Source organism: Plecotus auritus (assembly GCF_963455305.1).
Source record: "Plecotus auritus genome assembly, chromosome: 5".
Taxonomy (NCBI): Eukaryota; Metazoa; Chordata; class Mammalia; order Chiroptera; family Vespertilionidae; genus Plecotus; species Plecotus auritus.
Genome location: NC_137776.1, coordinates 148,356,573 through 148,382,368, shown reverse-complemented (window position 1 = coordinate 148,382,368; position 25,796 = coordinate 148,356,573). Strand labels below are relative to the sequence as shown.

At 40.7% G+C, this 25,796-nt stretch overlaps 1 protein-coding gene across 5 annotated transcripts in view; it reads right to left on the bottom strand.

Moving 5' to 3' along the window:
• The window catches only part of LOC308247775 (transducin-like enhancer protein 4), a 149,564-nt gene that overhangs the window by 91,236 nt on the left and 32,532 nt on the right, over positions 1–25,796 (bottom strand). For 4 of the 5 annotated variants that reach the window (XM_080667326.1, XM_080667327.1, XM_080667329.1 and 1 more), the window contains exons 5-6: positions 21,408–21,470; positions 5,135–5,209 (exon numbers count right to left, since the gene is read on the bottom strand). In XM_080667326.1, the coding sequence (XP_080523452.1) occupies positions 5,135–5,209; positions 21,408–21,470 (138 nt within the window). The remainder of the gene's footprint in view (positions 1–5,134; positions 5,210–21,407; positions 21,471–25,796) is intronic. The other variant, XM_080667330.1, reaches the window with a different exon arrangement.

Genomic DNA, 25,796 nt, shown 5'->3' with positions numbered 1-25,796 from the left:
CTGCAAAACCTCCTGCCAAAATGCCAATCTGGAATGTATACATATATAATTTAAGGGCCAATCATATGACAAGGACAATAAAACAAAATACTAAGAGGAAGGAAAAAACCCCGAAGGTATTGTCTTTCTTTTACTTTTTTTTTTTTTAAATAACTCCAACACATTGGGTAGTAAAGGCAAAGTCATTTAAATCATTTCCTTAGTAATACAAGTAATATTTAAATAGATTTAATAGTGCTGCTCCAAACCAATGAATTATGGGTTTAAAACCTATTAAAATGTAATGTTTTTTTCCTGAGCTGAGAGGAGAGAGATTTAAATCCACTGAATTTTAATATTTCAGCTTGAGCTGCAGGAGGTAGAGAAGTCCAAATGAACTATTCCATCAGCACCATTCAAGCATGAACATTTTAATCAGTTTTACTTCCTTGGAGTTCTCTAACACAGTTTACGCTGTCATTCTGAAAGCACTTAACACAGAGAGTGTGAAAAACCACCAAGGCTTGTTATTGCCTTCACAATTGATGGCAAATAATTTTGCAGACTTCCTATCATTAAAATGTCACTGCTAAAAATTGAGGTTCAGCATTTCTTGTGCTAAACCGCATTTTCCTACAACACCATAGCATACCTGTTCTGAAGAATTTTTTAAGGGGTGTGCTTTTTTTAAAAATGCTTTATTTCTATCCTGTTTTTTTTCTCCAAAGAATGAGGTTTAAAAAGTGGGGGGAATCCACAGGAACCTCATTTCCTATTTTTACAAGCTAAACATTTTCTTTTTCAATGTTTATCCCTAATAAAACTTTTGTTTCTTAATGGTAGCTTCTTTGGTGAAATTTTATGAGGTTCCTATGTCAGCCTCCTTTATTAAGCATAACCACATTCACACAGCATGTGCTGATTATATAGTGTAATGGATTTAAAAAGCATTTTAAGATAGTCAGATGACTCAATTTAATAATATAGGAAATGAAAACATCATTTCTAATTAGATCATATTACTGATTTAAAACTACAATTTGTGTGTTGTTCCAACAGTGTGATCTCGCAGAGATTCTAATTTAAAAACACAGTGGCTAGTAGGACACATGACAAGATCAAGCTAAATGCAATTTGGAGGGAACTCCAGGAAGGCTTCAAGGAAACATGAGCTACAACGAATTCAAAACAAAACACAAAATATTAATTGTTGAAAACACAGGAATTTTCCTGTTTTTTTCCTTATAAATAAAAGACAAATGATATTTAACTTATTTCAATCTATCAACAGTTTTAAACTGAACATGACCTGTGAAAGAAATCATTATAACTGTGTTTCATTCCATTAAGCACAACTAGCTTATTGTCAGGAGAACAAGCAGCCTCTGCAGGTTCCGGGCTCACTACAGTATTTTGCATTTAAACGGCATGGATCACTGGTTTGGCTCATTTACCAATGAAGGTAGAATAATATTGCAGAGTTAAAAAGGTGCTTCATCAGGTTTCATTAAATCTGGGAACATTTGCACTTGTCTGGATGGTGTGCATACATATAAAAAAGATACATATGTAGTGATAAATAAATGAAGGTCTGCAGACGCTTAGATGGGTCTTTTCTTCTCAGGAGAAAAACTTTCATCCCCTCAGTGCAGAAAATCATTGCAGACTACAGTCTAAGACTCAAGTAACAATCTAAAATTGACCCCTCATCAATTTTGCTTGCAGGTCAAATCACCTCACAACTCAGCCATGCCCAAGGGCAACAGCAGGTGCATTTAAAATTCCACAATGTTACAACTCAGAAAGTACTAGACACAAGGCACTACCGGGGCTGAAACAAAGACCAAGGAGACAGAACAGCAGCAGCAGAAATGCATCATGTGTTTATTTTCAAGCTCTTTCCTTCTCCCTAAAACTGTGGGGTTTGTTTTTCTATTTCTGCAACCTATTTTTCAGAAGTCAGACTATGTGATTTAGACTTCATTTTCTGCTCAGATACAAATAATCTGGAATTGCCACCAGATCCACCAGCTCTACACATGCTGCTTTTGACAGCATGCAGCTCTACTGAGTTAGTTCTTCAAATAAGTTTTTAGGTCACAAAATTAAATTAGTTTTATTTTAATAATTAAATCCATATATACACAAACTATATCAGTTATTCCACTACAGTCTAATAAATAGCCCGTTCCCTGAGAAAAGGCAACCTGCCATCCCATTCAAAACAAAGTATGCAAAATGAAATAGATACAAAAGAGTAATAAAATATACTTTATGTGAAGTATATCTCCCCTCATATATCTGATTTTTATATCTTCCCTCATATTTTTAAACAACATCCAACACAAAACAATGTTTTTTATTTAGATTAATCTCTCCACTGTACAGACAGTAACTAATAAGACTCAAAAAAGAAAAAAAGTGTTCTGTTTTTCTAGAGAAGACTGCCAACCATGGATACCTATATTTTAGTAGTTCCTACAAACAATGAACTCTAAGCCAGAAATGAACCAGCAAGCTCGCATTCCACCCATTCTCACTCCTTCACCAGCAAACAGTGCAGTACCTGACAAATGTAGGTTCTATCCTTAGTGACTAATAATACCTGGTGACCTAATAATACATCCCAATGTGAACACAGCACACATTTCAAGCAAGCACAGCTGGTATCTATCCTATATAATAAAAGCCTAATTTGCAAATTGTCCCCTCAGGCTGTCGTTCGACTGCTCGCTATGATGTGCACTGACCACCAGGGGGTGGCGCAGAACATGGTGTACGTCGGCAATGCAGTGCTGGCAAGCAGACAGCAGTGGAGGCGCTGCTGGTCCCAACCAGCCCCGACAAGAGTGGAACCACGACGGAATGGTGGAGTAGGTGAGTGGGCGGTGCCAGACCAAGGCGGGTGTAAGCAGGGGCCCAATCGCCCCACCAATTGCCCCACAGAAAGCGACCCAATGATGGCGGCAGGGGGCAGGGCTGCCGCCTGGCTCCCAAGTGCTGAGGGAGCCAGTCAAGAGGCCTGGCTGCAATCGATCAACCTGCAGGTGGGATGGTGGAGCAGGTGAGGGGGCAAAGCCAGGCCAAGGCAGGGTGCCAGGAGGGGCTGCAGGGCTGCAAGACTGGGGGCACAAGCTGGGGCCCAATCTCTGCAGGCCACCCCGAGGGACTCCACCCGTGCACAAATTCATGCACCGGGCCTCTAGTCTATATATATAAAAGCCTAAGCAACCATTAGACCAGTGGTTCTCAACCTTTCTAATACCACAACCCTTTAATACAGTTCCTCATGTTGTGGTGACCCTAACCTTAAAATTATTTTCATTGCTACTTCATATCTGTAATTTTGCTACTGTTATGAATCGTAATGTAAATATCTGTGTTTTCCGATGGTCTTAGGCGACCCTGCTAGCGGTTCTCAACCTGTGATTCATAGGTAGCAATGAAAATAATTTTATGGTTGGGGGTCACCACAACATGAGGAACTGTATTAAAGGGTCGCGGCATTAGAAAGGTTGAGAACCACTGCATTAGACTGTTCAACCGGTAGCTATGATGCACACTGACCACCAGGGGGCAGATGCTCAATGCACAGGCATGGAAATATGGAACAGACGGATGAATCTCACAGGGAAAGGGGGAGGGTGGGAAGAGATTAACCAAAGATCTTATATGCATACTAGAGGCCCAGTGCATGGATTTGTGCACCGGTGGGGTCCCTCCGTCTGGCCTCTGGGGATCAGGCTGAAACCAGCAGTCCAACATCCCCCGAAGGGTCCCAGATTGCAAGAGGGCATAGGCCAGGCCGAGGGACCCTACCCGTGCACGAATCCGTGCACTGGGCCTCTAGTTTTACATATAATTCTAACTTTAAAAACAACGCTCTGAAATTTTAGGAAATAACTAATTGTGAAATCTATTCCTCTCTCATCTCTCCCCCAAACCCTCAGGGAAGAAAATGTGTGACAAATGAGTCTACATGGCTTGTTCTGATTCAGTCTCTTCTTTCCAAGGGCACTTCTGAAGAAATAAAGGTCACTTCATTCCATGTATTACATCTTCTAACTCAGTATTTTCGTGTGGTCAGAGGGACAGAAAATAAAGCTCAAAACAGCTCATTAAAAAACAAGCTACAATCAGACTATCTGCTCAACCACGATCGCAGTCATACCAGAGTTCTGATTTCCTTGTTAAAAGACAGAGGCATAATTGAAGCAATATCTTCACTTCAGATTGATTATCAAGCGACCCTTATCCACATCTTCACTCAGCAATTTGAATTTTAATGAAAGTAAATGCAATAATTAGCATTTCAAAGTGTGTTTGATACACTGGGGGAAAAAAAGAAGACTTTTGTGTATAATCTATACACAAAAGAAAAAATTGGGGAGGGGCAGAAAGAGGCAAGTACAGTTGTAGAGTCTTCATTAAATAACGAAGGAACTGCTTGTACCACAGCCACATAAATAGAGATGTGAATACTGTGCTCTTTCGGCTACAAGTTCTCACTTGATTTCTAAGTTTTAGCACCTTATTTTATCACTTGTTACCTTAATCGGGGGTGAACAAAAATACAAGTGGAGTTGGAGTGACTGCCCAAATCTATGAATTCCAGCAACATTATTAATGCTACTATCACCAGGAAAGATTTTATAACTGGGCCACTGATTTTCTAAAAGGTGTTGTTCATCTATCATTTCTACTACAAATGGACGCTAGTCCATAAGAACCACACATCACAGAATAGAGTAGCAGGGTGATGCAAAAATTTTATTTCATTAAAAATGATATTAAGATACTCTGTATTTGAGGAAAGATAAAAGAAATCAGGTCATTTTAATATCAGGGAGATATGAATCTTTTTCTGGCATAGGTTAGCAACAGAAGCTGACTGCAAAGGAAAGAAATATTATGAAAACTATCCAGTCTCTTTAGGGGAGAGTTTTCAGGAATATGTGAACGTGAATTGGTGAGAGTACCATCCAAAGTTTCTAAGGAAGCCAGCAAAATTCACATGAGATTAAAGGTAAAGTGCTTAATTTCATTTTGTGGTCCTCAACTGCCTTTTGCCCTTTTGATGAAATGGAATTTAAAAGAGAATGAGAGAACTGATGACAAACACCAAGATCAGAGCTAAAATGGAAAGGCCACGTACCCCAATGATGGCGTTCAGTTCTGCCATGGTCACCTGCTTGGCCCGTTCCACAGCCTGCACCACTTGTTGCTGGTGCTATAAATGAAGATCAGAAACAGAATACAATTATTTGTTTTCTAGTAGATCAAGAATAGCTTTCCCTAGCATGTCCTCTAACTTCAATTACATGCAAAACAGGATTTAGGGGTCTCCACATTTCAAAGAAACGCCCGGGTAGTAGATGACTAAACATCTATAGTACATTTGAGTCTAGACTGCTGAGAAGCAACTGGGCATCCAACTGTGCCCCATGAAGGATGCTCCCTTACAACTGGTAAAAGCAGCTTAAATTATACTTTCATCTCAATGGTACACTTTGACTCAACCTCTTCCCACCAGTACTAACAAATAAAATACAACAACCCATTTCATCTGCTTTCTTTGTACTCCCTCTTCTCTACCTACCTACATAAAACATTATTCAAAATATTTCCTAGAAACACTTATTTTTAAAATTTCTCCTAATTTTGTTAAACACTAGAACAGTGGTTCTCAACCTTTCTAATGCCGCGACCCTTTAATACAGTTCCTCATGTTGTGGTGACCCCAACCATAAAATAATTTTTGTTGCTACTTCATAACTGTAATGTTGCTACTGTTATGAATCGTAATGTAAATATCTGTGTTTTCCGATGGTCTTGGGCTCTACAGCAGCGGTTCTCAACCTGTGGTTCACGACCCACAGGTTGAGAACCACTAGCAGGGTCCCCTAAGACCATCGGAAAACACAGATATTTACATTACGATTCATAACAGTAGCAACATTACAGTTATGAAGTAGCAATGAAAATAATTTTATGGTTGGGGGGTCACCACAACATGAGGAACTGTATTAAAGGGTCGCGGCATTAGAAAGGTTGAGAACCACTGCACTAGAAGGATATGCAGAATTGAACTTTTATGTTTCATCTCTAAATGTGAAAAGAGTTCATATCTTAATGTAATGAAGGGCTACATATTTGAAAGGGATTTAAAATGTACAACTCTTGCTACTAGTCAAGTTTAAAAATTCCAGGTATTTCTTTTAAATGCAATGGAAAAACTAAAACCTACAAGTTTAAGTCATTTTTTTTGGGGGGGGGGGGAATAAAATGGATAGTATACAGTCATTTCTCTATCCATGACTCAGTTCTACAAAGAATGATCTTGATTTACTAATATCTTACTCATATTAGTAAACTGTGTGATATTAGAAAAATTAAATAGCACAGAAGTCTCCACATGGAGGCCCTCACATCTGGACATACCCAAGTGCCCTAAATACAAATACCTTTCCCACCTAAATACACAACATTCTAGGATCAGTCTAAAATAGACTGCACTCCTTTTAACTTGGTTTAGTGGATGAAGAGCCAAAGGGACTGTCCTGTGTCCCTGGGAACAGTCTTGTTTTGGTTGATCCCAATTGAGAAAAGTAACTAACTTTCTCCACTGCTTTGAAGTGAATATGAAGCTCAGTTATCATACTAAGTAGTACATACAAAGAGCTAAGCCATCATGAAACATGAAATTCCCCTTGAGCTACCTGGTACTACACATTCCAAAACCCTCAAATAAATAATTACTGAGGTTAACTAGGGTGACCACCATTTCCACCGCCCAGCTGTACAGGGGTAGTGGAGGAGGTGATGTGGGAGAGGAAACTGCTTTAAATTAGTTATCTACATGTGGTGTTTTCATCCCTGATTTCCTAATAGTAATATGTATTTTGTGCCTATAACTAATGGGGAAAAACATGTCAAATAATAGATCATTGCATTTGAAGCTTTTAATAAACTCTAAACATTAAATATACCTTTGATTATTTTTAATTGTAAGACTTTTAAAACAAGGGCTTAAGAAGCAATCCTGATGTCTTTATAGATATCCCTGTCCACTCTCTTACTCTTTAATAATATATCTGCCAAAGTGAAATACTTCATTTCTCTCTTTCTCTGAAGAAAAGTAAAAACCCTAAAAATTGCCCAGCTGGCGTGGCTCAGTGGTGGAGCATAGACCTATGGACCAGGAGGCCACGGTTTGACTCCTGATCAGTGCATATGCCCGGGTTGTGGGCTGGATCCCCAGTGTGGGGTGTGCAGGAGACAGCCAATCAATGAATCTCTTTCATCATTGCTGTTTCTATCTCTCTTTCCCTCCCTCTCCCTTCCTCTTTGACATCAAGGAAAATATATTTAGAAAAAAGAAACTAAAAATTTATGAAAACACTAGAAGGAGTAGAGGGGCACAATCAATAAAATGACCAGTTATTAACAGTAATTATCCCTTAAAGCCAACCTGACCATGTATGCTTACTGAGTACCTACTTACTATGTGCCCAAGTACAGAGCTCACATTTAGATTAAGGTGTTCTGGTTATCTGAGTAATGAAAACGGAAGTACTTAGAAAGCAGAGAAAAAGACAACATGTAGGACAACGATTCTAGGATTTATTTAATACCCAAAGTAAGTATACGGACAGAAATTTTTATGAACTTTTCCACCTTTTATTTTCAATAATGGAATTGTTGAAATTCAACAATGGCCGCTCTAAATTTCCAAAAACCCGAAAGCCCAGGACTCACATGTACACATATCCAACACACAGATCATTCATTCTACTCATGCATCCATTCATTCAACAAGCTTTTAGGTGTGTCTTACTCTCTGCCATTTCTGTATATTACTAAAATATCATCTACTTTATATTAAGCATTCAAGGAACAGTTCCAAAAGATAAAAATGCAGAAAATACATCTAGTTAGGGCCTTTCTACCATAAAGATCGCTCAACTCTTGCTTCTTAAACTGTATTCCAACTGCCAAGATAGGCAAAGCTGCCTCGGCTGTGGGGATATCTTTCTGCCTCAGTATTAAAATCAAATGCATTGATTGAGAAAGCCAGAAACACACCAGTGAGCCATAACACTGACATCTGATGTTCCTATAGAAATTTATTAAAAAGCTAAAATGACAATGGAAGTCAAGACTCAGCTTCTTCCTTGTCTCTCATGGCAATGGCCATATAAAGCCACATCTGAACTTTACTTATAGTTAGAATTTTATTTCCCTATTTCTGCGAATCATCTGCTGTTTAAGGAAAGAGCCTTTGAACAGAAGCTCCCTAAGGCAAAAGATGCCTCCTCCCCTGTGTGCTCTGAAAGCGCCAGAAACACCCCCACATTGCTCACTCAGCAACACACTACCATTATACCACAGACAAAGAAGTGTGCACAAGGTGTGAAAATTAAAACGAGAGAAGGGGCAAATGAGAAGAAAAAAACACAGTAGCAGCCCATAGTACTCTCATAAACTGACCCAAAGGAAGCATTTTTTTTTTCTATGTTCAAATTTTAACAAATAACTTCTCTGAATCAGAAAATACAGCAAGTTTTTCACATCTTCTTAGAAACAGAATGGCTTTCCCATTATTTCTGCCATCTCTTCCCCTTTTCCTTCCCTTCCCCATCTGTTCCTCTCCTCCCACTCCACCCCACATTTCATTTCCTCTCCCACTTCCTGCCTATCCCCTCTGCCACCTAACCACAAGTGATGAAGCCACTCTAGATCCAGTAAATCTGCATTAAGCAATAATCCTTATGGCCTCTTTTATTGCTCAAGCTGCTCACTCAGATATAAGCTCCTAGTTTGAACTTTATACCAGCACCAACAAATAAAATACCACTGAAAGTGTATTAATAAGTCAAAGGTAAGATGGGAGTTCCTCTAACCAGAATTTGGATGAGATAGAGATAGAGATAGAGATAGAGATAGAGATAGAGATAGAGATAGAGAGAGAGAGAGAGAGAGAGAGAGAGAAAGAGAGAGAAAGAGAGAGAGAGAGACACAGACCCAATTATTCTTTAAAATACTCTTGATTTATAATTTTTAAAGAATCCTTATTTAAAAAAAAACACCTACATTGAGATTATGGTTATCCAACTCTAAATTTACTAAAAATCATTTAACTGTACACTTAAAATGAGTAAATGTTATGATGTGTAAATTATATCTCAATAAAATCATGTGATTTAAGGAATACAAGCATCTTTGGGAAACATGGTCACTAAATGAAATTCTATATATTGAATCAACTGACTACTTACTTTGATCATAAAATTATTTTTTGCATTTGTTCAGAAAAAGTATTGAAAATATAGACAACATAAGCTCTTAAGTCCAACAAAGCCTGCTAAGAAACAGACCTTAACAAACCACAAACTACAGTGTGTACAATGGATGTTCAATCCTCTCAGGAGATTTTATGACAATACCTGCCATGCAGAAACTTTTCAAGCATGGCAATAGATATGGTACTTCTGATAAAAAGCGTAATTTAAAAAATACCACTCTACAACAACTTAGAAATTTTTAATACCCCCATTTATTGATAGGAATAGTAAAGGGAAAGTAAGGGCAATAATGTAAAATGAAGTAGGGTTCTTATAATGCACAATAATGTTCCTTACACATGGAGATCCAAAAGTGAGCAACAGATAATGGCCCCACACTCCTCAAAGAGCTCCCAGACATACAGGAATGCAGGATATAAAATACTAAGGAAGGTTATTAAAAGAAATGAAAAAGCATTCTTATTCATCCATTAAATATTTATTTAGCACCTACTATGTACCAGGCACTATAGTAGGAATTGAGATAAAAGTAATGAACAAGACATTCAGTGAATTAATAATACTGAAGAGGTTTTATAATTACAATTAGAGGATCATTTTCATGAAAAATATTACAGGATGCTACATAACCACTTACCAGGGAAATATCTAATTGAATCTCAGGCTTGGGGGAGATTCCCTAGGGAAGCTGACGCAACAACTGAGACCTAAAGGATTTGCAGGAGTCTTGTGAAGAGCAAGGAGAAAAGAATTTCTGGGAGAGGGAATAGTTTGGCTAAGGTCCCTGAAGGAGAAAGGAGCTTGTCTGTCAAGGAAGAGAAAGAATGTGTGTCCGGAGGAGGAGATAGGGTACAGGAAAAGTTGGGAGAGACAGGCAGGTTGGATTTTGAGGGCCTTCTTGGGAATGCAAGACACAATCCCAAACTCTTTAAAGTGGAAGAACAAAGGCAAGTGCATCAAATCATTGGAGTACGCATACACATACTCTATAGAACCACGTACTAGTGGGAAGTGGAATCCGCAAGGCAAGAGGAGGCCAAACAGAGAAGGACTTCAAATGTGCAAAGAAGTTGGGCCTGACCCAGTAAAACATTTTTTATTAAAAATGTTTTAAGCAGCTGAGTGCTATCAGTTCTGCATTTTAGTAAGATATACCTGGTAACAGTAAGAAGGTGGATGGCAGGGAAGTGAACCAGACTGAAGGGAGCACAGTTAGAGGGTTAATCTAATAATCTAGGGTGAAAGATAGTTAAGCTTAACTTGGACCAAATCCCTTCCTACTAATAGGAATCATTAACCACAGGTACAAAAAGCCACTCACTCAGAACTAGAAAGGATTTTTAGAAATCATGACACCCAGAATCCAGTAGTGCCTGAGCACTGTAACAACCAACAAGTCTCTCCATATTTCCAAATGCTTCCATATTTCCAAATGCTGCCTGGGTTGAGGGGATTGGAATGGTGGCACTGCCTTACCCACAACAGGCCAAAGGCCATTACTATATCCAACAGATAAATCTCCCCTGTCATACCCTAAGGAGTAGTCCAGCCTGTATCTGCTTGATCACATCCTTTGAAAGAGAATGCACTATCTCATGGATAAGCTTTTTCCATTTGGGGATAATGGACTCTAATACTGAGTAGAAATTGAGGTAGATAACTTCTTCCCACTGGACCCAGTCTTTTGCCTCTAAATTCTCCTCCACTGGAGTGCACTTTGAGTATTTGAAAATGGAATAATATGTGTTTTCAATTTTCTGTATTCCAGGTTGAACATCCTCAGGTCATTGGCTCTGGGCCTCTCATTCTTCTGGCTACTCCTCTGGTTTTGCTCAATGCAACTAGACACAATACTTCAGGTACAGCTGAGCAGATCAAATCTGAATGAAAAGTGTCACTCCATGTGCAGTAAGTCAGCCTGAAATCCTACCAAGCCTTTTTTCAGAAATTCTACCATTTATTGACACAAATAAGCTTTAAACTTAACCAAAACTCAAGTCAGCCTTTCCTAAACGGTATTCCAAAAAATTTAAGTCCCACAAGAAATTAGGTATTACAAAACAAACAACCCCACCATGTTTAATTTAGCTAATACCTGGTAAACTGCAGGTCTTCTCTGAGCTTCAAATCTCACAGAGAGTGAGTACCAGTGCAAGGCTTTATAAACAATTTCGGCTCTGGAATTTTGGGATTAAAGCTTTCAGCACACTGTGGGATTTGGGTTTGGCCCTGCCTTCTCTACTCTCACTCACACAGAGACAGGGCATTCTTCACTGATATGTCCAATAAGCTCCACAAGTCTGTGCTTCCAAGAGAACTTTCTGCAATGCTGAAACTGTCCTAGGTCTGCGCTAATATAACCACTAGCAACATATGAGTGGGCACAGAGCAGTTCAACTGTGGCTACTGGAGCTGGGGAACTTAATTTTTAACTTTATTTAATTAAGTTTAATGTAAATCTAAATAGCCACCTGTGGCTATGGCTACTATACTAGACAATGTTGCCCTACTTAAAGTATTTTAAAGCTTAGCTCCAGTAATAAACTAATCACTACCTAACTGAAATTCAGACATGAGTCAGTTTCTCAAATACATGTTAATTTTTTTTTAGACACACAGATAAGGATTGGCACTGCTCTTTGGAAGGAGGCCTACATTGAAACCCCTCCTGAGAATTATCTTTCACTTACAGAGGGCAAACAGGCCATCATGTCACCATAAGGATTTCACCAAACATCCAATTGCCACCGTAATCACATACAATAAGCCAATTAGTCAACCATGGAACATGGGACAGGATTATGCTCTCTGATCCCTCATTCAGTATTGTCAGGGGTGAGGGGTGGGGGGGGGGGAGGGGGGATTTTTAAATGAAAGGTTATCCTATGCAAGAATCAGAAAACTGGACCAAATCCCCTAAAGCCCCAATCTAGGTGTGCTTACTCATTTCCAGACATTCCTTAGATATACAGAACTATCATGACACATTAACCAACACTGACAAAAATGACCCTGGCTGGGAAGCAGATGACACTGTGAAGACTGCTGCTACTTAATGAATGACTTCTGAAGATGGTCTTCCTGGTGTCACTGCATACTTATCAGGAGATCTCTGGTGATTTCAGCCAGCCTCTCCTACATCAAACCATGTTATCACAAGCCATTGATTTCCTTACAAAGTTAACAAGCAATAAGAGGAGTTAACCTGGTGCCATTATGAAGCGAGAACACTGCCACCAGTGCATGTAACCATTGTATTTTGTTCATTTCCTCCCTGAGGCTCAGTATGAAAGTGGCTGATCACATTTTTCAACTTCCATTTTATAATTATTCCATACATGCAAAATGTGGTTCAGAGTAATTCAGCACCATTTTAAATTAACCCAGATGACAAATAAATAGCATTTAAGATACACCCATATCTCATAATGTAGAAGGGGTGTGTTTTCCATCAAATTAAAAGGATCAAATCAATGGCTTGTCTTATATAGAAATTCATGTATCATTTCATTTGACTAGTTACTCTATTAGCCTATTGGAATTAGAATTTATATAAATACACATTATCATTATTATGTGATTCTGTATTATTTTCTACTATTTAGATGTAATGTAGAGCACCCAAATAAATCTACAGAATTCTGGAGCAAAACTCTTAACTACTTGGTACTACTCACTAGAAAAGCTAACAGGGCAATAAATACCAAATTTGGGATTAAGTTAAATCTGCACCAGAAAGCATTCAAAGTTGGGATGTTCTCTTTCCCTAGGTAAATATAAGAATAAAAAAAGAAAAAATGTTCACTTCTAATTTTCCTTTTATATTCCAAAACTTCTAATGATCATAGAAGTATTGTTAAGTGTGGTCAGAAGAATGATTTGCATTTTTTTAATCCTTACCCAAGGATATTTTTCCATTGATTTTTAGAGAGAGGAAAAAGAAAGAGAGAAATATCAATGTGAAAGAAACACATCGATTGGTTGCCTCCCAGATGTGCCCAGACCAGGGTCTGGGCCAGGGAGGAGCCTACAACCTAGGTATGTGCTCTTGACCCGAATCGAACCCGGGACCCTTTGGTCAGGCTGACGCTTTATCCACTGAGCCAAACCGGCTAGAGCTCCAAACCGGCTAGAGCTAACTTGAATTCTTTATTTCATTTGTAAAGTCAGTATTTACAGATGCAAGGAAAAAATAGCTGCTCTCTGGTAAACCCAGGCCTCTAAGGTGGGCCCCACCAGGACTCTGCTACAGGGCTCCCCTACCAGCCTCTAAGCAGCCCTGCTTCCACTTAAGTAACTCAATCACCAAGAAACTTAGCTATGGATTTACAGAGAAGTGGGGGAGGTGAGGGATATCTATCCTCCTTGGCATGGAAACAAGTTGTAACATTCTGCTGAAAACAAGGTTAAAGATGAATGCTATTTCTCCAAAGGTTACGATGACCAGGGGTTTAATAAATGGGAATTAGAAAGCCACTGGTCATAAGGAATTGCTTTTATGGTCTCTTGCTCTCTCCATACAGTACACACATTTCAGGTTACTTTAGGCTGTGGTCTGGAAATGGTTTGAGGACCAAGACCATTAAAATGGATCAAGTCTGATGCTGCAAAACAACCAACCTGAGCTTTTCTGAGCTGTCTTATAATTCCACAAAACAAAACAGTAATTAATCCAAAATATCCTCCATGATTTGGGGGGTGGGGGAGGCAGGGAGATTGTAAAAAATTTTAATTCCATTTTCTCCAGATCAAAGGCAATACATATTCACAAGAATATGCCTGATGTCTGAGATATGTGAGGAGAAAGTTCTAAGTTAAAGACTTATAAAATGTTCCACTCACCAGAAGAGATTTTCTTAACATAACTTCTCACTTCAATTAGCATTTTCCTTCTAGCCAGTCTACTACAAAATAGGGCAGACGTATGTGTGCTCTGCTACATCCCACCCTTCAATTAAGAGGTCTTCAAGAATCTTTGTACTTTGAAAAATACAGGTATAAACATAAGTTGTGAATCTAGAACAGGGTGGGGAATGTCCGGCCCGTGGGTTAAGGCCCTCAAAATCATTTGGTCTGGCCGTGACAAGGCATTAGGGGTGAGTTAGTTAAATATTTGACCAAATACAGCAGGCTAATTTTTAAGTTGATAATTTTTCATGTCCCACCAATTATGTTATAAATATCCAAATGGCCCTTGGCAGAGAAAAGGTTCCCCACCCCTGATCTAGACCTAGACAGCCTAAAGGGCCCATAACTGTTCATCTGGGTTCCTTTCCACCTCCTGTGAATGTATGAAGGATAAACAATCCCTGATGGGTGCTTTCCTCCTTATAATTCATACTTTGGAGGAGACTTCTATATTCTATAACAAGAAATATGTGTTTATATTTTATGTGATAGATTAAAATACAAGTTTTACTAATTATAAAGTCAGAGCTAAAGTTTTCATATAAAGACATACCACTGGCTCAATATGACTTCCCTTCATATCAACTATGACAATAATAACAATGGCCACTGCTTTTATTTATATGCAGCATGATGTCTAGAAGAAACTGCTAATTGTCCCCTGATGTCCCTTCTCTTATATTAGTATAAGGTTTAGGTGAGCATAACGGCCACTCAGCCTACATTTCGAAGTCTTCCTTGCAGCTAACTGTGGGCAGGTAATTAGGCACTGATGATTGCAAAGTGAGCAAAACATCTTTAACATCATACCATTAAAAAAAAATGGCATGTGCTCTGTCTTCTCCTTCCTCTGGTTGGGGCAGGATATGATGCTACTAGTGATGATGGTAATCAATACAAGAAGAACACCAGAGGCTGTCGGTGAAAATTTATTACATTACTAGAAACCGGGTGCACGAATGTCATGCACGGGGGGGGGGGCGGGGGGGGGGGGTCCCCCCTCAGCCCAGCCTGCACCCTCTCCAATCCAGGACCTCTCAGGGGATATCCAACTGCCAGTTTAGGCCCGATATCCAGAGATCGGGCCTAAACCGGCAGTCGGACATCCCTCTCACAATCCTGGACCACTGGCTCCTAGTCGCTCACCTGCCTGCCTGCCTGCCTGGTCACCCCTAAGTGCCTCCACCTGCTGGCCTGATCGCCCCTAACTGCCCCCAACAGCCCCGCAGATCTGATCACCCCAATTACCCCTTACTGCCACACCCCTGCTGGCCTGGTCACCCCTCACTGACCCCCCTGCCGGCCTGGTTGCCCCCAACTGCACCCCCCCCCCCCCCGCCAGCCTGGTTGCCCCTGCTGGCCTGGTCACCCCTCACTAACCCCCCTGCCGGCCTGGTCGTCCCACACAGCCTGCTTGTTCAGTCGTTTGGGTATCCCTCACTAAACCCCCCCTGCTGGCCTGGTCATAGGCAGCCATCTTGTGAGGGTGTGACGGTCAATTTGCATATTACCTCTTTATTATATAGGACCGTGGTCGGCAAACTGCAGCTTGCGAGCCACATGTGGCTCTTTGGCCCCTTGAGTGTGGCTCTTCCACAAAATACTACAGCCTGGGCGAGTCTATTTTGAGGAAGTGGCATTGGAAGAAGTTTAAAAAATTTGGCTGTCAAAGGAAATTTCAATCATTGTACTGTTGATATTTGGCTCTGTTGACTAATGAGTTTGCTGACCACTGATATAGGAGGAGAGTTGAATATCATCTTAACTCAGGGCACAGTTGTATTTTTCAGAAACTCACTTAAGTCACCAAATTAGCTACAGCTGTTTCTATGCAAACTGTTCTGTGAGAGAAAACAGCTTTTATCTTAATTACTATTCCTTTGATATTAAAGCAGCCAAATATCCAGGTAGGATCTTTACACTGTCACAAATCCTTATATAACAAACCAATAGTATAAGTTTCCCATTACACAGATGAGGAGACTGCAGCCCAAGAAGTGAAGTATTTTACCCAACATGATAAAGGAAGCAAGTGGCTAAGCCAGGATTGGGCTCCAGGTGTGCCTGACCCTCAGGATCTTATCACATAGCATAACTCTACCAATGAACTCTGTTCCTTGTTAGAGGAGCAGTGAGTTTCAGAAAAATACAACTGTGCCCTGAGGAGAGAAGATTTCCAACTATAATGTAATAAATTTTCACCTACAGCCTATCAGGAGTTTGAAGTTCTCAAAGGTCTTAGGAACACCTGTTGATCACCATGAACCATACCCTACTTGTCTCAAAAGTAAACAATATTATAATCTAGGAAAAGAAGAGTTCAAAAAACACAACTGTTCTCCAAATCAGGTCCTCAGCTACTGCCTAATTTAATGCTTAATCTAACAGGTTAAGACCGTACTTACAGCTTCAACAAAAAACAAAGTACCCCCTCTTTCTGAAAGATAATCTGTGTGGAGCTACCTGCCAGCTGCTAAAAGCAGCCCCTAAAGCTGCAAGGCCGAGCTACCTTCACAGGAAGGCTGCCAGCCAGTGTTCTGAAATACTACCATGAACTCTTCCCAGCGTTTATTAAGTCCTTCCTCTCCAAATGTCTTGGGACTCAAAATAAGCTTGACAGAATCCATTTCCCAGGAAAAGAAAAACAAAACAATACTATCCTAAGTGCTTTACATTTCAGTACATGTGATATACATTATAAAGATGGGGTTATTCCCACCATTCTATAGGAATACTAAGGCTCGGAGAGATCAACTTTCCCAATACAAAGCTAGTAAAAGGCAGAGTTGGTCTGATTCCAAATTAGCAGAAACATTGCACCTTGCTGCCAGGGTGTAACAAGTGCCTATAGTTTTCAATCTACATTAGAAATTCCTTAAAAGTATGTTCTTGGGAAAGGAGGAGAGAGACACTGGTGGCAAGTCTACTTACTGGCATCCTCCAATTTTGCTCAGGGCCCTAATGTTTAAGGGTCTACAAAAGCTGTATCCTGAAATCACTGATGAAAAAAAGACTCCATCCACATAATCTACTTGTAAAACCAAAACCAGCTTCAGCTAAGCCATCAGGTATGTTTTGAAACCAGCCAGATCTCAACAGGATTGAGAAGTTTATTTTTCTATATAACTTTGTGGGTAAAACACAGACCCCATCCCAAACCACGATTCCTTCTGAGGTGAGTGCTACTGGTTGAGCACCCTGAATAGTTGTCATCTATGGGTGGACCTTTGCTTGCTGACTGGGGAGAGACACGTGTTTGCTAAATGGGAAAATTAATTTTTGGAGCTAGAAGAGAATCACTTTGGAGGCTACCTAATGCCTCACTGAGATTTTCAGCTAGTGTCAGCCACGGGTTTGGTTTTAATTTACACTTTTTTTCCTTTACCAGAAGGACATTAGAGAGAAGATAACAAATTCACAATTTCCCAAAAAACAATGACTACAAAGAGGAGGGAGGGCTGACTCCAGGTCCTCTCACCAGGAAATCTAGCACTTCACTGCTGCTGTAGCCAGTACTGATGCTAGTAAACATCAGGAGGTGCTTACTATGTGCTAAATTTCATGTACATAATCCAAGTAATTCCCAAAGTGACTGTGTGTTCCATGCTATTATTAACCTCATCACACAGATGAGGAAACTGAGGCTTAGAGAGGCAAATCACTTGCTAAAGGTCACCCAGCTTAACTCAGTTACAGAAAGCCACTCAATTTGTAATAGGGAGGCCAAGGCTTGACCCAGATCTGACTGTCATCATCCTGGCATTTCTTTCTATGGAATTGCCAACTGAGAGCTGATTATTTTTAGTTCCTTCGCTGAAAATAAGGCCCAAAGTGGGATAGAGAAGAGCTTCCCACTACTACACGTTGAGGTTTGCCTTTTAAAGAAGAAATTTGAGGGCAGCGGACTATAGATTAGTCTTTACCCATTCCTAAAAGCCAAAAGAAAGGAGGAGAAAAAAACAGCTTTAGATGGGTAAAGTCACACAAGCTTTCTCTAAATTCTGATATTAGGAATCCTGTAAAATTCTAAGAACTATAACTGATAGTTACTGTAATGACAAGAGTTGGCAATATCTTTAATGCCTGGACTTTGGAAGTAGTTGTATGTGAGTAAACAAGCACATCATTAAAATATATACTGACTATAATTTTTTAAAATTTTCAAAATGTTTTAGTGAAATCGAATAAAAAAAATAATTTTCTCTGTATTATATCCATACACTTCAAGAACTTTTTTTGTTTTGTTAATCTTCATCTAAGGATATTTTTTTCCACTGATTTTCAGAGTAGAAGGGAGGAAGAGAGGGAGAGGTGGGGTGAGAGAGTGAGAGATAAACAATGATGTGAGAGAGACATCACACATTGACTGGTTGCCTCCCTCACCCAACTCAGTTACATGCGCTTGACTGGGAATGGAGCCCTTGACCCTTTTGTCCACAGGCTGTCACTCTAACCACGGAATCATTCTGGCCAGGATCCTTCAAGTACTTTTGATCTACACTTATACAACTTATTTCTAAAATAAGGTCTTGCAATTAAAACTAAATTTAATAATTTCATTCAGTACTCTGTGTGTGTGTGTGTGTTTTTAATTTCAGAAAATGTGGTACACTAGACACAAGCATTAAGCAAGTACATTAATCAGCTCATGGGGGCTAACTTAAAAATAGACGTTACCTAAATGTATGTAAATTTGCCTCTTGTTCCTATCAAATTCCAAAAAAAATCTCTCCAACCACTGTCCTGTACCTCATGTACTAGTCCTTCAGAGAAGGTGTGTTTTTTTTTCTTTTCTCTAAATGCAATCATTTAATTTTAAAATAAAAACATTTTAAAATAAATTCTAATACCGCAGCTGCTGTTTTGGCAGTAAGACTGTCATACAGAGAGCTGGTGTTAAAAGATCAGATTAAGAGCCTTCAGTCCTGGCACCAGTGAGGCTCGCAGCCATGCAAGAGTGATTTTCCATGCCTCTGAAGAGACAGGAAATAGAATTCATCTTCCTCTAATAACCTGCCTCCTCGCCTCCCTCCAGATTACCGTCCATCTGGCCTCAAGGTAAAGGCAAGGAGTCTGATACTCACAGAATGCCCAGAAGGGAAAAGAAGGTGGGCAATGTTCAGACACAAAACATCAGAGAAGACTGGATTGGTCAGGAACAAACATGTCTGTGGCCCACACATTAGAAGATATAAACACACCTTAAGAAACTGAAAAAAGATGAGCCAATTAATCCAAAGTAAGCAGAAGAAAAGATATACACAGAATTAGGATTTAGAAAACCATGACATAGGTCATTCATTACACATGAATCAAGGATTTCAACCAAGAAATGTCAAAAGTAGCAGGGAAATAAACAGTAAGTGATGAAATTAGGATGCCTACTCTCGCACCTAAAGCAGAAAAGGAGCTGCCAGTATCGCCCCCATGGCTTTCCTCTACAGGGTACAACTTCTCAGCCAATTAATTCCAGTCCAGTCTTGCTCAGCAACACTACCATTACACATTTTGCTCCTACTGGGCCTGCTTACACAAACAACATAACTCACGTGGGAAAACAACCTATTGGTAAATCAGCTCCACCAACACCCCCAAGACCTCCTTCCACTTCTAAATATAACACCACAGATCCTGCAGTAATGCCATGGGAAGAAACTGTCTAGTGATTATATAGAGGTCTGTGCCTGCAGAGTTCTAATCCACCCAGGGATAATTCAAACTTCTGCCTTGGGTTGTGTCACCTCAGCCTGGGTACAGCTCTGTGGGTTACACATTCTTCCCATTCTCCATAACGCAGAGCTGCTTCAAGTCAGAAGAAACACACACTGGTCTGGAGTGGGCAAAGGGCACCCACGCTTCCTAAAGGAATGCCTACAGGCCCCTTGACTCTCCTTCACCACCCCATCTAATCTAGTTACAAGCAAATCCTGAGTGGAAATAGGTAAATGGAGAGACAGTGGGTGGTGGTTCTGTGGTAACAACTAAAGGGGGAGAAAGACAATACATCCTTTATTATTTGTGATACAGAAGAACGTCTGAATTCAGGATTTTAACTTACATGCAGGGTTTGTGAATATGAGCACCAGAAAGGGATATATACCCAATGAAAGGTAGCCATGGTTACTCAAGTCTAACCCAGTTCAGACCAAATAAGAGGTCACAAAGAATCCACATCTCTGTAACATATATGCATCGCAAATACCCTCTGCACACTAACATCATCAGATCGTGCCCACTGGTGGGCAGGCGACAAACCACTCTCCTGCAAAGCAGGGACAGACACACTTGAAAGAAATGAAGGGTAGGAGGAAAGTACCTCCGTGCTTTCTATCCCACAACACATAGCTCTGTGGCTGCAAGACATGCAGATATTTCATTAAGTTAGCTTCTTCTCACAGCTGATCTGCCCTGTGCAATGAAGGATTCAGTAATACAGAATCAAAAAGTATCCCTTTCCAGAATGCTCACCTAAATTTCCAACTACCCAAAGCAAGCAAGCAAATAAACAAAAAGAAAAAAAAAAGCCACATGGAAGCCACCATGCACTAGAAATGCACCTCCTCATTCCAGCATGTGTGCATCTGTGGACAGTGTGCACTCCAACAGGTGGTGAGCAAGAGAGAGCGAGAGAGCTGCATGCCCCCTGGCTTTGGCAATGCATGAAGTCCATGGCGCTCAGAGCTGTGAGTCCACTGAGCCCATCTTGCATCTTTTCTCAAATGCACAGGCAATACAAAGACTTCATGAGGTAACAATAGTAACTTTTTAAGAGCAGCTAGACAAAAGTTACATTAGTTTGTGTTTACTACATAAAGTACTTTCTGTTTGATACCTCTTCTGACAACTCATTGCCCAGTGACACAAGTATAGAAAACAAGCTTCTGTCTTCTGGGCAATTTTTAAAACTACCTTATTAGATGCCATTAAGACAAACAGTCATAATTCTGAGTAACACTAAATTGTCCAATGACAGCAAAATATTTTAACAACTGAATTTTTCCTTTGCATATTAGAAATATTCTATTATATAAACACAATTATTTTCCACTGAATGTAAGTAAGGTGTAGAAGTTGGAATATAACACTGTACCTTAGAAATGTGCAATACAAACACCAAGAGGCTGACAAGGGCAAAGAGTCAGTCCCACAATCCCCCTTCTGCAAAACCACTAAAACGGCACCTTCTAGCCCAGTGCCTGAAACCAACTGCCTTACCTCTTGGGACAGGAAAGGAATGACTTGTGCACAGATAGCATTCAGCCTCTTGACAATCTCTGCCTGTAAAAAAAAAAAAAAAAAAAAAAAAAGAAAAGAAACAAAAAAAAAAAAAGGAAAGGAAAGCAATAAAGAGGTCAGCTGGTTACAAATTCCCAAAATATTAACAGGATGATATTAAAACACACTTTATATTCTGGCTGGTATATTACACAAGGAAGAGGAAAACGCTCATCAGCTAGCCCACTAAAGGGCAGCAGTGACAACAGTACCACATTAATAGTACAATTTATTAACCAGAATTCATTTTTAAAAGTCAACCTTCAAGAATCAGGACAACATAAAAAGAAATTTAATTTTCATAACTGGAAATCAGTTTTCAAAGCTTCAACAGGACCCTTATTCAATCTGATGTGGGTTTTCATAAAAACCCGAGTTTTTAGAATTTAGGTAAGTATGCATTCTTCTCTATATCTCAACTTCTCTCAGTTAGTACTCACTAGGATTTTATAATTAAATCTCCAACCTCCCCCCAAAAATACCACCCAACCCAACCCCCAAAAGTTGATTAATTCATATCCTTAGCAATAAATTGTTGAAAAATGGCATGTCTTCTTTAACCATAAAAATTCCCAAGGGTATTAACTAAGGTTTCTGCGTGAAGAGGTTTAGAACATGCTAAAAATCTTTCTATACATGCAATTTGTGTGTATATGCAAACTAACCTTGGGAACTAATCATTGCACTATTTATCTGTAAAAGTCCCAATAGTGTCAGATAACAGATTTTTCTCTAATAATTTTTCTAAGTATACACATTTTACAAAAACAGGATGCTACAGTAAGTTTGAAGGAGGGAGGAAAGGAAGGAAAGTCACTACTATGTTTTCTTTATTTTTTTAAGTATATTTTATTAATTTTTTACAGAGAGGAAGGGAGAAGGATAGAGAGTTAGAAACATCGATGAGAGAGAAAAATCAATCAGCTGCCTCCTACACACTCCCTACTGGGTATGGTGCCCACAACCAAGGCACATGCCCTTGACCAGAATTGAACCTGGGACCCTTGAGTCCACAGGTTGACGCTCTATCCACTGAGCCAAACCGGTTAGGGCACCACCATGTTTCCTTTAAAACGCTACTCAAAGCTTCACCAATGTTCATCTTAATTTGTATTAGCAGAATAGAAGCCCAGTGCAGGAAATTCTTGCAGGGGGTTGGGGGAAGCCCTCAGCCCGGTCTGCACCCTCTTGCAATCTGGGGACTCCTTGGGGGATGTCCGACTGCTGGTTCAGGCCCGATCTGGCAGTCGGACATCCCTCTCGCAATCCGGGACCGCTGGCTCCTAACTGCTCACCTGCCTGCCTGATCGCCCCTAACTGCTTGCCTGCTTGCCTGATCACCCCTAACTGCTCGCCTGCCTGCCTGCCTGATCACCCCTGACCACTCATGTGCCTGCCTGATAGCCCCTAACCACTCTGCCTGCCTGCCTGATCGCCCCTAACCACTCTGCCTGCCTGCCTGATCGCCCCTAACCACCCTGCCTGCCTGCCTCATGGCCCCTAACTACTCTGCCTGCCTGTCTCATTGCCCCTAACCACTTGCCTGCCTGCCTCATCACCCTTAACCACTCGCCTGCCTCCTTGATCACCCCTAACTGCTTGCCTGCCTGATTGCCCCTAACCACCTCTGCCCCAGCCCCTGCCACTGAGGCTTCGTACGGATGTCTGGAGTGACGTCCAGAAGGACATTCAGCTGTCCAGTCTAATTAGCATACACTTTTATTATTATAGATTATTATTATAGATGGCTCCTTATAGACTTTGGCATGTGACAGGTAAACACATTTCTTTTATATACATACAAATAAAATAGCTTATATTTTACTGATGAGGTGGGCAAAAGGAGAGGAGTACTGAGAGGCAGATAACATAAAGCAATTATTATTTTTGAAACATCCTATATAATAAAGAGCTAATATGCAAATGGCCATCACACCCTCACGCTGTCAAGCCATAATGGCTCAGACACTCAACACTGAAGAGAGAAGAATGGGGACCAGCCAGGCACAAATGAGCTCACAAGAGAGGACTGGGGACCAGACAGGCACAAATGAGCTTGCAAGAGAGGAATGGGGACTATCCAGGCTACGGTCCCGAGCACCTGCGGCTGCAGCCCTAGCAAAGCCGCCCACCCATGGTCCCCTGCAGTTGCGGCCGGCCCAGGCGAAGCCAGCCTGGGTTCTGGGTGCCTGTGGCCGGCCAGAGAGAGGGAAGCCCAGGGTCCCGGGTGCCTGTGACACACCGGAGGAGGGAATCCTGGGTCCCGGGTACAGGACGAGGCAGAGGTTAGGGCTGATCAGGCCAGCAGGGGAGCAGTTAGGGGCGATCAGGCCAGTAAGGGAGCAATTAGGGGTGATCAGGCAGGCAGACAGAGGTGGTTAGGGGCAATCAGGCAGGCAGGCAGAGGGGTTAGGGGCGAACAGGCAGGCAGGCAGGCAGGCTAGTTGTTAGGAGCCAGCGGTCCCGGATTGCGAGAGGCAGTCGGGACATTCCCCGAGGGGTTCCGGATTGGAGAGGGTGCAGGCCGGGCTGAGGGACACCCCCCTCCCCTGCACGAATTTCGTGCACGGAGCCTCTAGTTCTTAAAATAAATTCCATCAGGGTCAGTTCCTCATTTTTTAAAAGAACAAAATGCTCTCTTTTTTACTAAGTCATTACCAGAATGAGAGTGACACGCCTTGTGCATTCTAGGTTTCCTTCTCTCATCAGCAACCCTTGACTTGACAGCAAAGCATCTTTTAAATGCCAGCACCTTACAAACTTTGCCAGCCAGGAGAAAACACAAATTCACCAAGCTTCAAACCTAAAATTTCCATTCCAGTTCTGCATTCCTAACAGGATGGACAAAAACCCAGCACCAACAAGGAGCAGTGAATAAGGCCCCAACTGTGCTGACCTGATTTAATTTATGGCACTGGCCCCATGGAGCATTTAGCTATCCTTTAAGAATGCTTAAACCACCATGAAAAGCTGCAATGGGAATCACCAAACCCCTCTCCACCTGGACGAACATACCACAATGGTTATGGGGTGAAATTCCAGTGTGAGCTGAGAAAATAGAGTAGCATTCACCAGACTGAAAGCATGGTGTCTCAAAGGCATTTGGTTGTTAAGCTTTCTGCATCAAGAGGTGGAGGGAGAGAGAATAAAAGATAATGAGACACTTTGGGGCAGACCAAACTGATGATTCTAATGCTTAGAACCATCTGCCAAGCATATTTTCCTCATTATGTTGTTTACATAAATAAAACAGTCCCTTGCTAGGAGGGTTGAAAAATGTGTGGGCACATAAGAAAACTGAGTTCTTTAGTTTGCCTATAGGCAATAAAAACTACTCTAAGGAAACTTAGCTGACAAAACAAAGACCAAGAGGTATTTATCTGGCTTCTTTAACTTTGAACCTAGGCTATTTCAAGTCTGAACAACTAACTATGAAAAAGAGTCTGTATTTTCTTTAAAAATGTAGAAAAGTCACTTTATTGGTTCATATATGTTAACACGCACACCTAACAGAAAAAGCAGAGGGGGCGACCTTCCAAACATTTTCTTTAAAGGCCTCCTTTTGTTTAAAAGACTTCTTAATTTCTTTAAGTTGTCATGCCAATGGATTTTCATGGTCAGGCTAATTGGCAGCAGGGGGGTGGGATGTGTGTGTGATTTCATAAAATTAAGCCAGTCATTCTTCACTTTGAAAGCTAAAGTTGCCTCGGAAACACTGCTGCTTCCATGGTCATCTAATTTTGCTTCTTTTGTCCCATAGGATCCAGCTTTAGGGAGGCATCATTTATTTACAGGCCTTTCCACTGGGCTTCAGTGATCAACCAATAATACTGTGGACACACACTTCTAATGGCCTATGTTTTGAAACTGAGTCTAATCTAATGGCGTGAGGACCAAACTCCTTTTCCAGCACAGCCATTAAGGGATGTAGGTTATTGCTGTTGTCACCATTGATATTTGTCATTGTAATGTAATTAGGGCCCTAAAATGATGCATTACAGCCCTTGGCATAGCTTCTATTAAAATCTTTTCTTCTGCTCACTGAACTGCGACCTGCTTTCTGATGAATAACAGACAGACAGCTTTAGGGTAAGGAGCAGATTCATCAAAGAAGTATTTTTCAGCTTTGGGTAAAGAGAGGGGAAAAATAGGCAACCTAGGAGGAAAAGCACTAGGGGAGAAAAAGCCACAATACACACATTTGAATTTCATCTGACCACTTGAAATTCTGATTGCATCTGATGAATCTTGCTTAGACAATATATTCTGTCTTCGAATCACATGGTTAATCAGGGTTCTAATCTGCTATCCATCAGCCTATGCCAGCAT